Source organism: Nannospalax galili, unplaced genomic scaffold (assembly GCF_000622305.1).
Source record: "Nannospalax galili isolate Female #2095 unplaced genomic scaffold, S.galili_v1.0 scaffold1631, whole genome shotgun sequence".
In the NCBI taxonomy this organism is placed as follows: domain Eukaryota; kingdom Metazoa; phylum Chordata; class Mammalia; order Rodentia; family Spalacidae; genus Nannospalax; species Nannospalax galili.
This window is the reverse complement of record NW_008329035.1, coordinates 73,302-88,319: the sequence shown is the minus strand read 5'-3', so window position 1 is coordinate 88,319 and position 15,018 is coordinate 73,302. Positions and strand designations below refer to the sequence as shown.

At 37.5% G+C, this 15,018-nt stretch overlaps 1 protein-coding gene across 1 annotated transcript in view; it reads right to left on the bottom strand.

The window, feature by feature from the left end:
* The window catches only part of Sclt1 (sodium channel and clathrin linker 1), a 222,251-nt gene that overhangs the window by 151,531 nt on the left and 55,702 nt on the right, over nt 1-15,018 (bottom strand). Inside the window, exon 4 of the mRNA XM_029562032.1 lies at nt 1,910-2,000. Coding sequence (XP_029417892.1) covers nt 1,910-2,000 — 91 coding nt within the window. The remainder of the gene's footprint in view (nt 1-1,909; nt 2,001-15,018) is intronic.

The following is a 15,018-nucleotide window of genomic DNA, read 5'->3' as shown; positions in this document are numbered from 1 at the left end:
TTTATCATGTTTATAACTGTTCTTTTGAGTTCCATGTCCTGCATTATCTCAAGGGGGATCTCACTTCACTCCTCTAGAGGACTACTGGTATTTGTTGGGGATATGTTATTTTGGTTTTTCATGTTATTATTTTTTCCTCTGTGATTTTGACGTGTGAATTTCTTTTGTAGTTTCTGATTCTTGTGTGAGACTCAGGCCTTCAAGTTTAGGTCTACTTCTTTTTGTGAACTTTATGTGTCTTTACAGTTTACTTTTTGGGCATGAAAAGCTGGTTCATCTAAGCCTCTGGTTCTCTCTTTTGATTTTATATTGGAGTGGCCAGATTGATTTTTGTTTTCAGGAGTTCCCACAGAGGCCCAATTCAGATGAGGGTCAGATGATTTCAGGCTTTCTCCTAAGTCTGGATCCCTCCAGGAACAATTTTGGCCTCAGGAATTTGGGGGTTGGAGTGGCCTGGGAGCCTGGCTCAGAAAAGATGCTGGTCTAGGGCAGCTGGTGGCTGTGCCACCCAGAGATGCAAAGGATTCCTGGGGACTGCACAGAGGAGCTGGGTTGGTCTGGATGCAAAGGATCAGGAAGAGGAAAGGTCAGCTCCTGTATCCCAGAAAGAGGCTGGCAGGTGGTGCTGGCCCAGGGAAGCAGAGGGTGGTGAGGGCGGGGCCAGATCCAGAAGCAGTGATCCTGGGGCCCAGAGAAGACACTACGTTGGTCTGGATGAAAAGGATCAGGAAGCAGTATTGGTTCCCCAGGTGTCTGGGGCCCCAACAGAAGGATTGGGACAGGGTCCAAACTCGGAGGAGAGAACGGCACAGGGACATGGGAGGGTGAATGGGGCTGGGGAAGTCAAGGCCCAGAGGGCGTGGGATATGATCTTTTATATTTCAAACAATAAGCTATAATTTTCTGAGGCTCAATTTGCACAGATTTCTAGGATGGACTCAATTATAAAAACTAGCAAACTCAAACATCTAGCTCACTGTCTATCTCACCAAAATAGATTTCTCTCAGGCTTCTTTCTTAAGGCATTCCATGGGGTCCGTTTGTCCCTATAGTCAGATGAATAATTTGGCTATCGGGCATGAATTTAGTAAGAAGTTAAATTCAGAAGTTGGGTTTTATTTTGTTGCATGGTCTCTTCTTGTTGGTATTTTCTCTTAAAATGTCCAATTATTTTGCTAGCCTTAAGCTTTTATCTTGAGTACTTAAGCCCTTATAAAACTGTTTCCCAAAGCCTTCGGTATGGGCACTGTATTGAAGAATTATAAACCCAGAAATCCAAAATCTAGAAATTCTTATTCAGTTGTTCCTATTTTGTTGTGTTTTCCAGGGTTTAAAAAAAAATTATCCAATATTTAGAATTGCTATATATGGGAGGGTTCTTATAATCTCTCTATACTATACTTCTATCACTATTGGACATCTATAATCAACTTTTTAAAGATCAGGAAATAAGGCTTAAAAAATAAGACTTAGATAGTAACTTAAGTAGCAGATCAAGAAGTTTTAATAATCTAAAGCCTGACATTTCCTTAACATATTCCTAAAATTCCTCTATTACTTACAAAGTTTATTATGCCAATAAATACTTTAATAATATAAAATATGGTATTAGTTGTTTTTTTCCCCATCTACATAGAATTTAAGTAAAACCTGACCTTAATCTGTACTTTAATAATGATCTGCTTTGCAGTGACTAAGATGCTTTATTTAATTAAAGTCAATGGAAAAAAAATCTTTACAAAGTTGTTTCTGATATTATAATTTAGTTTTATAATTTCATATTTCATATTTAGGGAGCAATAAAATAAATTACTTTCTAATAGGCCTACTTAACATTTAGTCCAAAAATAAAATGATGACACACAAAGCTATGCTATAAGGTTCCAATTGTCTTAGAAGTAGAAAATACCTTTTTTAGCATCTGTTCTTGAAGATTTTCAGTCACTTTCGTTAACTCTTCTACTTTTGTTACTGCATCTCTCAGATCTAACTTGGCTTGCCTGAAGAAGAAAATAAATTAATGTAGATTATGTTTGGAGGCCATAAAGAATGAAACGTTAGAGATCCAAATTGAGTAAAATAATTACTAATGCTTATATACCTAAAATGGATCCCTATGGCAAATTCTGAAACATTTTCTTATCACTAATAAAATGCATGTAAAAAGTAATGAAGAAAAATATGGCTGATTTTAGGGTGGTACAAAGAATACTTTATTTGGATAAATTATATTCATTTATTTGTTTATTTTAAAATTTTATTTATTATTTTTATGTGTATTGCCTGCATGTAGGTAAGTGGACCTGTACCATGAAATACCCGCGAAGGTCAGAAGAGGCTGTAAGATCCCTTGGGACTGGAGTTACAGACAGTTGTTAGCTGCCATGTGGGTGCTGGGACTTGAACCTGGGTCTTCTGCAAGAACAATCAATGTTCTTAACCACTGAGCTATCTCTCCAGCCCCTGGATAAATTATGTTTAATATAAAAATAATTCTATGTATTTAATGAAAAAAAACGTGATCAAATGTAGCTATATTATCTTGCATTTTGTTATATTAATCTAAGTTATCAGGAACTATGTAGTTTAAACCCAATTTTCAGTTAGATTAGGATAGATCTGGTGATGTCTGAATGTCTGGCATTGACTCTTAGCAAACACTTGCTTTGTTTACTGCTGATTTTCACCATTATCAGCAGACAGTCCACTATATGCCTAAAAGGGCAAAACAAAACAAAACAACAACAAAAAACAAAAAAACAACAAAAAAACCCCAACCCCAAAACCAAACGAAACAAAAAACCCAAACCAAAGCAAAAAAACCCAAACCAAACCAACTAACCAACTAACCAACCAACCAACCAACCAACCAACCAACCAACCAACCAACCAAATAACAACAACAACAACAACAACAGCAAAAGAAAAACCCCCCAAACCCCCTGTTCCCACCTAGGGAGCTACTGGCAATTAATGGCTGCTGAGGAGGGGAATTCATTTTTCTTCAGCGGTATAACTACTGTAAGTTGCCCATCATCCAGAAAATAACCATACACACTCAGGCACTCTTAATTTAAACTCATACAACCCAGACAGCTTCATCACTGTAACGACAAGTATCAGAAAGACAAGGCTGGAGAGATGGCTCAGCAGTTAAGAGCAACTGGCTGTTCTTACAGAGGACAGGGGCTCAATTCCCAGCATCTACATGGCAGTTCACAACTATCTGTAACTCCAGTTGCAGGGGGATCCAACGCATTTTTCTGGCTTCCTTGGCTACCAGGTACAAATGTGGTGCACATACATACATGCAGGCAAATACACAGACACAGACAGACAGACACGACACCCACACACATACACATCTCATTAAAAAAAATTATATCAAGGTAGGATGTTCCATGTCCTGGTGTCTTCCTCCATCTCTTTCTTTAAAGATTTGAAATTTTCACTGTAGAGATCTTTAATGTCTTTGGTTAGCTTTGTATCTAAATATTTTAGTTTTTGGAGGATATTGTGAATGGGAGGGTTTCATTGAATGCTTTTTCTGATTACTTGTGATATCTCTAGACAAATGAAATTTCTTATTGTATCTTAAATATGGATCCTTATATTTACATACAAGTATACAGTACACGACCCACCAAGTAAGCTTCTTTTTGCAACAGAAAGAGGCTACTACAGAGTTCTACAACTAGTCACACACAGAAAATATACATCTGAGAGATGCCCACCCCTAGGTGACAGATCTACAATGCAACCTCTACACCTAAGGCATATGGGACATAGTGGAAGAGGGGGCAGAGAGAATACTAGTGTATCCCTCAACTCTCACTAGTGAAGCTTCCTTACATAATAGAGTGTAATGCATACAGAAGGCCACAACTGGCTATGTTTTAGGGAATAAGAGACTACATAGTATGTATCCTTGGATAGGACTTCTATATTAAACCTCACTCACCCACAGTTCAGGAACTATTGTGGAAAAGGGGTTAGAAAGATTCTAAGATGTTGGCCCACAAACATACTGAAACAGACCTTCAGGCCACTGAACACTTGTTTATGTGAAGTTGTGGCAGTGGTGGCATCAAGCGAAAGACCCACGCCAACTCAATCAGACAAGGGCCCAGAGTGGTGCAAGGGAAATGGGTGGTGGGCTAGTCCTAGCCTGAGAACTGTTCGAGACTGATTACTGCTAGGTGAGGGAGAGAAGACCTTCCTTAAGATCTCTAGATAGGCTGAATAGACTCCAGTGGATGAACCTGCACCAAAGGATATCTGGGTGTAAAATGCCTGACTGGACAGGACTTAACATAATTGGCAGAATACATGAGGCCTGGTGGGGAGGGGGAGGGTGTGGATGGGGAGGAGGGTCTTAATTTGATTAAGAACTGTTACGTGAAATGTACAAAAGCTCAATAAAAATATTTTCAAAAATAAAAAATTCTAGCAAAACCAAAACTATATAGTATGATGAGGTATCAATTTGACTTGATTAAGAATTGTCTTGGTGTCCCTCTCCTCCCAAGGCTTAGAGATCATTGAAGAAGAAGAGGCAGAAAGATTGTATGAGTCAGAGGAGGTAAATGAATACAAAGAAACTGTGTTGTCTGGACACCACAGGACAGCTGCACATATGAACCCACAGTATGTATTTACATGCACAATATCTGTGAAGTACAAAACTGATAGGTGCCCAGCTTGGAAGGGGGAGACAGGCAGGAAGCTCCAGCTCTAGCTGAAGATCTATTAGCAACTGATACATTCTGGAAAGGGAGAGTCAATTCCCCTTATGAGTGTGGTGGCTGGCAGACTGACCAGACTTCAAAGATAGACCTACACTTAGGAAACACAGATGAGATTCTAGGCTGTAATAAGAGAAGGAAGGGTCTATGATAAAAATATATTGTATAAAATTCTTAAATTAATAAAAACATTTAAAAATATTTTTGAAATTTATTTTTGTTTTATGTGTATGAGTATGTTGCCTGAAGGTATGTAAGTGCACCTGAGTTGTACAATACCTGCAGAGGTCAGAAGAGGGTACTGGATATCCTGGAACTAGAGTTACAGATGATTATTAGCTCCATGTGAGTGCTGGGAACCAAATCTGGGTTGTCTGCAAGAGCAGCCAGTGTTATTAACCGTAGAGCCATCTCTTCAGCCCAATAAACATATTTTAAAAAAGGAATTGCCACAGATATTAGTAAAGCAAACCTCTGGGTATGTCTGTGAATTCCTTTCCAGAGAAATTAAGAGTATGAAAGCTCTGAAAAAAAAAAATCAATGAATCCTTGATGGACTCCTCATAAGATGGCATTATTGAGAGTGGTGAAAGGTAGGAGGTGGGAAGTAACTGCGAGAAACAGGTCACTGGGGACATGTCCTTAGAACGCAGAAAATTTTCTAGGTCTGATGATGGTTATTAATTACTAAGATGGAAAGTCCTCCATCTTAATGCAACATACCAGTTCCACTTTTATCAGTGTTATGTATTTTGAGTCTATAAATAAGATCATTTTTATTTGTATGTATGTAGGATGTGTGTGTGTGTGTGTGTGTGTGTGTGTGTGTGTGTGTGCATGCTCATGTGTGTGAGTACATGTATAGAGGCCTGAGGCCAACTTTGGGCATTGTTCCCCAGGTGCCACCCACCTTGTTTTGAGACAGAGTTTCTCACTTGGCTTGGAACTCTCCAATTAGGTCAAACTGGCTATCCAGTGAGCTTCAGGGATCCACCTACCTTGCCTCCTTAGTACTCGGATTATGATCATGTAACACCATGCCTTGCTGTTTTATGTCGGTCCTAAGGATGGAACTCAGGTCATCCTCATGCCAGATAACAAGCATATTAGTGACTGAGCAACCTTCCCAATCTCCTAATTAAAATTAATTTTTTTCAGAGGCAAGTCATCTGCTATCAAAAATGACAAAGTTTAGCTGAGTAAGGTGGTGTGTACATGTAATCCCAGGATATAGAAGGCTGAGATCGGAGGACCAAAAGTTTGGGACCAGCATCGACTACACACTGAATTCTAGATCAACCTAGGATTGCCAAGGGAGACAGACCCTGGCAAAAACAAAAACAAAAACAAACAATAACAAAACCTCAAGTAAATCACGGACCTTTTAATTGGAGCCTGAAGGTCACAAAGTGATCAACACCAAATACATGTATTTGGGAATTATTATGGATATTAAAGGAGCTGGACATAATAGACATAAGGAAAGAGGGGAAACTGAGTAACAGGGATAAAAATTTAAGAATTAATCTATTTTCAGTAGGGAGGATGAGGAAATAGGGAAGGCAAAGGAAGCTGAAAAACGGACCTAAAGGTCAGAATATCAGGCACAAATATAAAATACTTGGCAGAGAAAATTCCAGAGTGACTACAGTAGAGATTATTCAAGACAATTTCAAAGGATGGAAGGAGAAAAAAATAAAATCTGAGGAACCATCAGCAAGGTCTATACATATGAGGCTTAAAAGAGGTCTGCAAACAAGAATTAAACTTTTAAGAATGCAAGACTTATTTATGGAACAAGACGTAAGAGATATTTTGGAGTTTCAACCTAGACAGATTAGATGCTAAAGGAAAAAGGAAGTAGTCAAAGGCAGTGTTATAGTAAGTACAATGCAACACTGTAAGAAGGATCATTTTATTTCTAAGACAGAGATGGAGAAAACTGAAGTTCATGTAATTAAGCAACCTGCCTAAGACAATCAGTAAACAGTTGGTACTGACTGAATGTATATGTCTGCACACAATCCATATTTTGAAATCCTGGATAAGCCAAACTGCCAAATACCCCCCATTGTAATGGTATGAGAAAGTGGTACCTTTGGGAAGGTGATTAGATTGTGACTGTAGAGACTTAAAAAATGGGATCAGTGACTTATAAGGTATTTTGTTATACCAGCGGAAATGGACTAAGACAATACAGGGCTAGAATATACAATGAGGGCCAAGTTCAAAATCTGTGCTTTTTACACATCATACCACACCACACTGTAATTCTGAGAGGTGTACGGATGCAAAATAGTTGCCAAAGAAAGTTACAAACATCAAAAAAGAAAACATTTTAAAAATAAATAATATCTATTACTAGAGATAAAACTTCTGAACAATGATGTTATGCTTTGTTTTATTCTTGCCAAAGCTCTTTAACAAGAAATTTTAACAGTAATTGCCTGCAGCAAAGATCTACTCTTGACTATTGTGCTCTCCAAGTAGAATATTTTTTGTTCTTTAAGGAGTAAGAGAAATATAAACATTTTAAAATAAGGTGTAACTAGAAACATCTGTCAAATGGCATTAATGCAAAACATTGTGAACAGGTAGAAAATCATAGCAAAACCTTATTCCTCATCTTAAAACCTGTTTTCTATGCTCAGAAAACTAGCTGTCAACACACAAGGTACTACCTGGCAATTCTATGACTAAGCACAACTGCTGATGGCCATTTTTTCACATGGGAGATATTCTAAGAGAAACCATGAATAAAAAGTGATTCACAAATTCTGGATTTCTACAGCATTTTTTATAATAGAAGGCACAATATTATATAAATTGGAACATTAAACATCTGAGAAAAATCTGTTATCGCACCTAAAATAAAATGATTACCTAGCAAAAGTACATTTTAAAAATAAGTTATATAAAAATACTTGCACGTATGTTTTGGAGAAAAAAGCATGCATTAGTAAAAATGACTAGAAATGAACACAATATACAGAACACAATATACATAAATTTCAATTTACACAATTACTGTATTCAGTATAACATGATATAAAAAATAGCATTTCTATTACATTAGTTCCTAATGCTCGTCAATAAAATCATTTATTTATAAACAATTTCATTATCCCATTTTAACAATGTCTTGAATTTTATTTAAATGCTGAGAGCACTAAACATTTACCTTTTGGGGGGGGGTCTTTTTGAGACAGGGTCTCCATGTAGCCCCAATTTTGAGACTACTGGTAATAAAAACCAATTGGATCTAAAAGTCCATAGCTTAAATGCTAGGTCCATAATAGAAAACACTGAATGTGTTCTCATATAAATGGTACAAAAAGATTCCTCTCACCCACCCCCACCCTGTCCCCCGACAGTCTTTGACCTAGGCGGGTTCCAATTCCTCACCCTCAGATCCCTGGACTAGCTTCCTAACCCAGACTAGCTAAACACCTTAGCACAGATTGCTAAATCCCACTTTAGGCAGTCCACCACCCCCAACCTCCCTGACTCACAATCAGCCAGACAGACCTGCACACCCAGGACTCTTGTAAGTCAAATATCACCCACCACATCTCTAATCTGTTTGTCTTTCCCTCCCCCACCCTGCCTGCTACCAGCCATGGAACCAGGCAGGCTCCAATTCCTCCACATCAGATCAGCCAGTGCATAGACTCCACTGGCTCCTGATCTGTCTGACACAGAGTAGCCCTATTAACCTGACCAGCCTACCTACGCAATGCAAAAACACACACAATATGAAAAACTAAGAGACTATGTCCCCCAGCAAGACCCACTAATACTACAGCACTACACTACACTGAGATCCACCCTGAGGAACACCAGGATGCAGAATTTAAAAGAACAATCATAACTCCAAGAAATCAAAGAGGAAAGGCATAAACGTGATGGAAGCCCAAGAATATACAAATATGCAACTTAATGAAATATCAAAAACAATTCAAACTTGAAAAATGAATTCACAAAAGAGATAAAATAGTGAAGAAAACCCTAATGGAAATGAACACAAGACTGAACAACTCAATAAGCCAATTGGAAACAACAGGAGACAGCTTCACAAACAGAACGAATGAAATGGAAAACAGAATATGAAGGCTGGATGATAAAGCTGAAGATCTGGACCCTTAAGCAAAGACCAAGTAAAAAACTTAAAAACACAGGAATGTGGGAGAATATGAAAAGAACAAATCCAAGAATTATAGGCATACAGGAAGGAAAAGAATCTCAGACCAATGGCATGGAACAAATTTTCAACAGGATTATGGAAGAAAACTTCCCTAAATTAAGGAAATTTAGAGCATTTAAGAGATATAGAGATTCACGAAAAACAGAACACCAATTAGACATGACCTGATATCCCAATGGCATATCATAGTAAAAACGCTAAATGTATAGAAAAAGAGCGTACTGAAAGTTGATAGAGAAAAAACAAAAAACAAGTTACATATAAAGGAAAACTCATCAGAATTACAGATGACTTTTCAATGCAAACTATGAAAGCCAGAAGAGCCTGAACCAAAGTATTCCCAGTTCTAAATGACAATGGATGACAATCCCGAATACTTCATCCAGTGAAGCTATCTATCATGGTCGAAGGGGAACAGAAATTTTTTCATGACATGAATTCTCAGGAGTTAAGTGAGATGGGCTGAGCAAAGGCAGCACAATACAGTGATAAAAAAGTGAAAGATCTGAGAACCATTTTTAAAGGTGGAGCTGGGAAACAGAGAAATGTATGCTGTCTCCTAGTTTTCTGAATCAGAAATTTGACGCTACCATTCACAGAGAAAAAAAGTTAAGCCACAAAAGCGTGTAATGAGATGGTCAAATTACCACAAGGAAACAGTCTTCCAGACAGCTGGTCCGTTACTCATATGAACTCTTAGCAATGGCAACAGCATTCAAAGTCCTACTAAAACTCAAACCAGACAAAAATCTCAGCTGGGATATGGGGATGCGGGTAAGAAATCCTATCCAACATAAGGAACTTTTGGCAACTGATGGCTGCTGGGAGGGGGAAAGACAGTGTCTTATAGGGATGGAACTCTTGGTGGGGCCAGTGGATGGACCTACACATTTGGGAAACAAATAAGACTCTAGAGGCATATATTATTTATATTATATATATAAATACATATAAACATATATGTATATATTATATATATATATAAACTGGGCTGGGGAAATTGGAAGAAGGTGTGCAGAGAGGGGAGGGGATGAAAATACCTTTACACTATATTATATAAAATTAGCTTTCTCCACCAGATCTCTGGATTACCCTCTTAGTTCAGACCCGCCCCCTGTGTCCAATCTCCTGCACTCAGACCAGCTCAATTTTCCAGCCTAGTATGTTAGACCCTCCACAGGCTGTCCCCATCCCTATCTTGACCTTGAACTCTTGAGACCTGCCTTATACACTGGTAAGTGAGTGATCTCATCTACTCTGCCTTGATTCCCTTGCAACCTGAGCTGCTCTACCCTCTCCCAAAACAGGGCCCCTTTCTGCCCTTGACCACAGGTTCACTTTATCTTTTTCCACTCAAGATCTCTGAATAACGCACTCAGCCCAGCCCTGCCCACTGTGACATGTTCCTCAGTACTCAGACTAACTCAATTCTCAAGCTATGTCTGTTAGATCCTTCACAGGCTATCACCACCTCCATTTTACCCTTGGCCCTGCTTCTGACCTGCCTGTCACAGTCTTGCCTACTACTCACACTACCTAGAATCTGAAGCACATACCAATTATCTTTTCATTCCTGAACAAAAAGCAACCAAGCTATGCAAACAATACAAACAGAAACAAACTTCAACAACTTGATTACAAAGTCACAATAGAATTTCCTATTGGACACAACCAACCAAAGACATCCAAATGCCCACACAGCAACGCAAAAACACAAATTATGAGAAATCAATAGACTATATCCCCAATAAAAGACACCCAGTCCTATAGACATGAGCTACAACGAAAATCACCTTGAGAAACCCAATGACACAGAATTAAAAAAAAATCATAAACATGATAAAAAACCTTAAAGAAAACACGAACAACTCAAATAGAATAGGCATAAACTTGGGACAGAAGCTCAAGAAAACAGAAATATGTGGCTGAATGAAATAACAAAAATTTAAACACTTGAAAAATGAATGCACAAAAGAGATAGAAATACTGAAGAAAATCCAAGCTGAAATGAAGATCGAATTGCAAAACTCAGTAAGTCAATTTGAAATGACAGGAGAATGAATGAAATGAAAAACAAAATATCAAGACTGGATGACAAAGTTGAAGAAATGGACACTCCTCAAGCAAAGCCTATAGAGGAATTTAAAAACACAGGCATGGAATACGGGCAAAATATGGGACACCATGAAAAGGCCAAATCTATGCATCATAGGCATTCAGGAAAGAGAAGAATCTCAGGTCAATGGTATAGACCATATCTTCAACAGGGTTATAGAAAACTTTCCCAAATTAAGGAAAGACAAACTATATAGAGAGAAGAAGCACACAGAACACCAATTAGACAGGACCAGAACAGAAACTCCCCATCACATATCATAGTAAAAACATGAAATGTACAGCACAAAGAGAGAGAGTACTGAAAGTTGCTAGAAAAAAAAACCAAGAAGTTATCTATAAAGGAAAACCCAGGAAAATTAGAGCTGACATTTTGATGGAAACATTTCAATGGATAAGTCAGAAGTACCTGAAGCAAAGTATTCAGTATTCCCACTTTTAAAGGACAACGGATGCCAACCCAGAACATCTACCATAGTAAAAGGGGAACAGAAAAATTTCCGTGACACTAATAGGCTGAAAGAATTCATTTCTACAATACCAGCCCTACAGAGAATACAAAGGACCAAAGAGAGAAATAATTATACACAAATGACTATACACAAAGAAAACAAAGGAAGGTATAATTACAGAAATACAAAAAAGGACCAAGAAAACAAATTAAAATGACAGTAATCAATACATACCTTTCAATAATAACTCTAAATGTCAAAGACCTCAACTCCCCAGACAGAAAACACAGGCTAACGCTATGGATAAAGAAACAAAATCCGTCCTTTGGTTGTCTTCTAGAAACTCATTTCACCTTCAAGGAAAAGCACTAGATAATGGTGAAAGGTTGTAAAAAAACATTCCAAGCAAATGTCACTAAGAAACATGCAGGTGTTGCAATTCTAATCTCTGACAAAATAAACTTTAAATTAAAACTAATCAGAGATAAAGAATGTTACTTCATTCTAATCAAAGGAACAACAACCAAGAAGATACTGCAATCATGAACATACATATACCAAATTCAGGACTATAAAATACAGATTAACCCAACTGAGTAATAGCAGGTGACTTCAATACCCCCGTATCTCCAACAGACACTTCAACTGGACAAAAAATAAAGACACAACTGAATGAATGATATCTTACATCAAATGGAACTAATGCAGAATATTTCACCAAAGCAAAAAAGAATACTCTTTCTACTCAGCAGCCCAGGCCAGTTTCTCTAAAACTGACCACATACTGGGGCAAAAAAACAAATCTCAACAGATACAAAAAAAAAAAAAAAAAAAAAAAAAAAAAAAACCCAACTGAAATACTTCCATGAATTCTATCAGACCATAATGCATTAAAACTTATCTAATCAACAACAAAGCTCTAGTAGCTACACAAACTCATGGAGATTAAACAACACACTCCCAAATGATGAATGGGTTGAAGAAGAAATTAAGAAATAAAAGTATTCCTGTAACTAACTGAGAATGATAATACAACACAACAGAACCTCTGGGACACTTTAACAGCAGCCCTAAGAGGGAAGTTTGTAGCTTCAATGGCTACATTAAAAAAAAAAAAAAAAAAAAAAAAAATCAGAGGGGCTGGAGAGAAGGCTCAGCAGTTAAGAACACTGGTTGTTCTTTCAGAAGACCTGAGTTTGAATCCCAGCACCCACATGGCAGCTAACAACTGTCTGTAACTCCAGTTCCAAGGGGATCTGACAGTGTCTTCTGTCCTCTGCGGGCATTGCATGACACTGGTGCACTTACCAACATGCAGGCAATACATGCATACACATAATATAAAAATAATAAAGAAAATATTTTTTTAAAAAATCAGAAAGAGCACATATAAATGATTTAACAGTACAACTCAAGACTTGGGAAGGCAAGAACAATCCAAACCTAAACCTAGCAGATAAGAAGAAATAACAAAAATCAGAGCAGAAATTAAATAGAAACAAACAAAACAATTCAAACAATCAAGGAATCTAAAAGCTGGTTCTTTGAAACGTTAAATGAGATAGACTTAGCAAAGTCTGCCCAAAGAAAGAGCAGATCCAAATTAATGAAATCAGAGATGAAAGGGGAAACATCACAACAGACACCAAAAAGTCTAGAAGACTCTAAGGAAATACTTTAAAAACCTATACACTATTAAAATTTAAAATCTAAAAGAAATGGATGAATTTCTAAAGTCACGGAAACCACGAAAGTTAAACCAAGAAGAGATCAACAGCTTAAACAGACCGATAACAAATAAGGAAACTGAAACAGCAACACAAAACCTCCTAACTAAAAAAAGTCCAGGCCCAGATGGATTCACAGCATATTTCTACCAGAGATTCAAAGAAGATTTACAACCAATATTTCTTATTCAAAAAGATAGAAACAGAAGGAGAACCCCCAAACTCCTTTTATGATGGGAGTATCACTCTAATACCAAAACTAGGTAAAGACATAACAACAACAAAAAGGAAACTATACACACATACTCTTAAAGAGCACAGACACCAAGATTCTAAAAAAAAAAAAAATACTCACAAATGGGATATAGACACCAAAAAGATCATACACCATGATCAAGTAAGCTTTTTCCAGAGATGTAGGGATGAATTTAATATACATAAGTTAAATAGTGAAATAAATAATATAAATGGACTTAAAGACAAAACTCACAAGGTCATCTCAACACATGCAGAATTGGCCTTTGACAAAATTCAACATGCATTCATGTTAAAAGTCCTAAAGTGAATTGGACTGGAGGGAACATACCTCAATATAATTAAAGCTATATATAATAAATCAATAGCCAAAAATCATTCTAAATGGAGAAAAACTGGAAGCATTCCCATTAAAATCAGGACCAGACAAGGCTGTTCACTATCTCTAATCCTTTTCGATATAGTGCTTGAAATTCTTGCAAGAGCAATAAGACAAGAGAAGAAAATTAAAGGACTAATTGGAAAAGAAGAGGGCAAATTATCCCTTTTTGTGTTCAACATCATTAGTAATTAGGGAAAGGCAAATTAAAACCACCCTAAGGTATCACCATACCCCAATCAGACTGGCTAGAATTAAGAGAACAAATGATGCCAAATGCTAGCCAAGATGTGGAGAAAGGGGAATGCTCATTTCCTGCTTGTGTGAATACAAACTCATGCAACCTCTATGGAAAACAGTGTGGAGAACTCTTAAAAAACAAAATGATCCTACCATATGACCTGGTTATACCACTGTTGGCATATACCCAAAGGACTCATCCTATTGTAGAGACACTTGTACAACCATGTTTGTTGATGCTCTTTTCATAATAGCTAAGAGATGGAAGCAACCTAAGTATCCCTCAACTGACAAGTGGTTAACAAAAATGTGGTATATTTACACAATGGAGTTCTATTCTGCAGTAAAAAAAGATGAAATAATGAAATTTGCAAGTAAATGGATGGATCTAGAAACTGTTATACGAAGTGAAATAACACAGACTCAGAAAAATAAAAGACGTATGGTTCTACCTCATCATAGATCCTAGCACCAAATCCTTTTAATTTCTGTCCTTATAATAAGATGATGCTATACAGCAGTCTCTTCTGCATGAAATAAATACCATCATCATGACTTCAGCTGAGCCTGATTGCTAAACATCATCACAGTTGGGCTTGTTGACGGTTGTGCTCATTGATTAAAGGAGGGCCAAGCAGGGTCACTGGACTCTCACTGGATTATCCAGCCACTCTTCCCAGCCAGCTGTATGTAATTTGGCCCTAATCCTACATGGCCTCCTGGATTTGGCAAGGGTTAAAGTATATAATCTGTGGAAAGCTAGGAAGAGAAGTCATGACCCATGCTGGGTAAAGGCTTTCCAGTCTGCATATCCCCAGGTCACTCATACACCTCAGCAACCCCTCAGTCATCTCTGTAAGCTCAGTAAATTCATTGGTTCCCCAGGAAAACTTTAATTAAA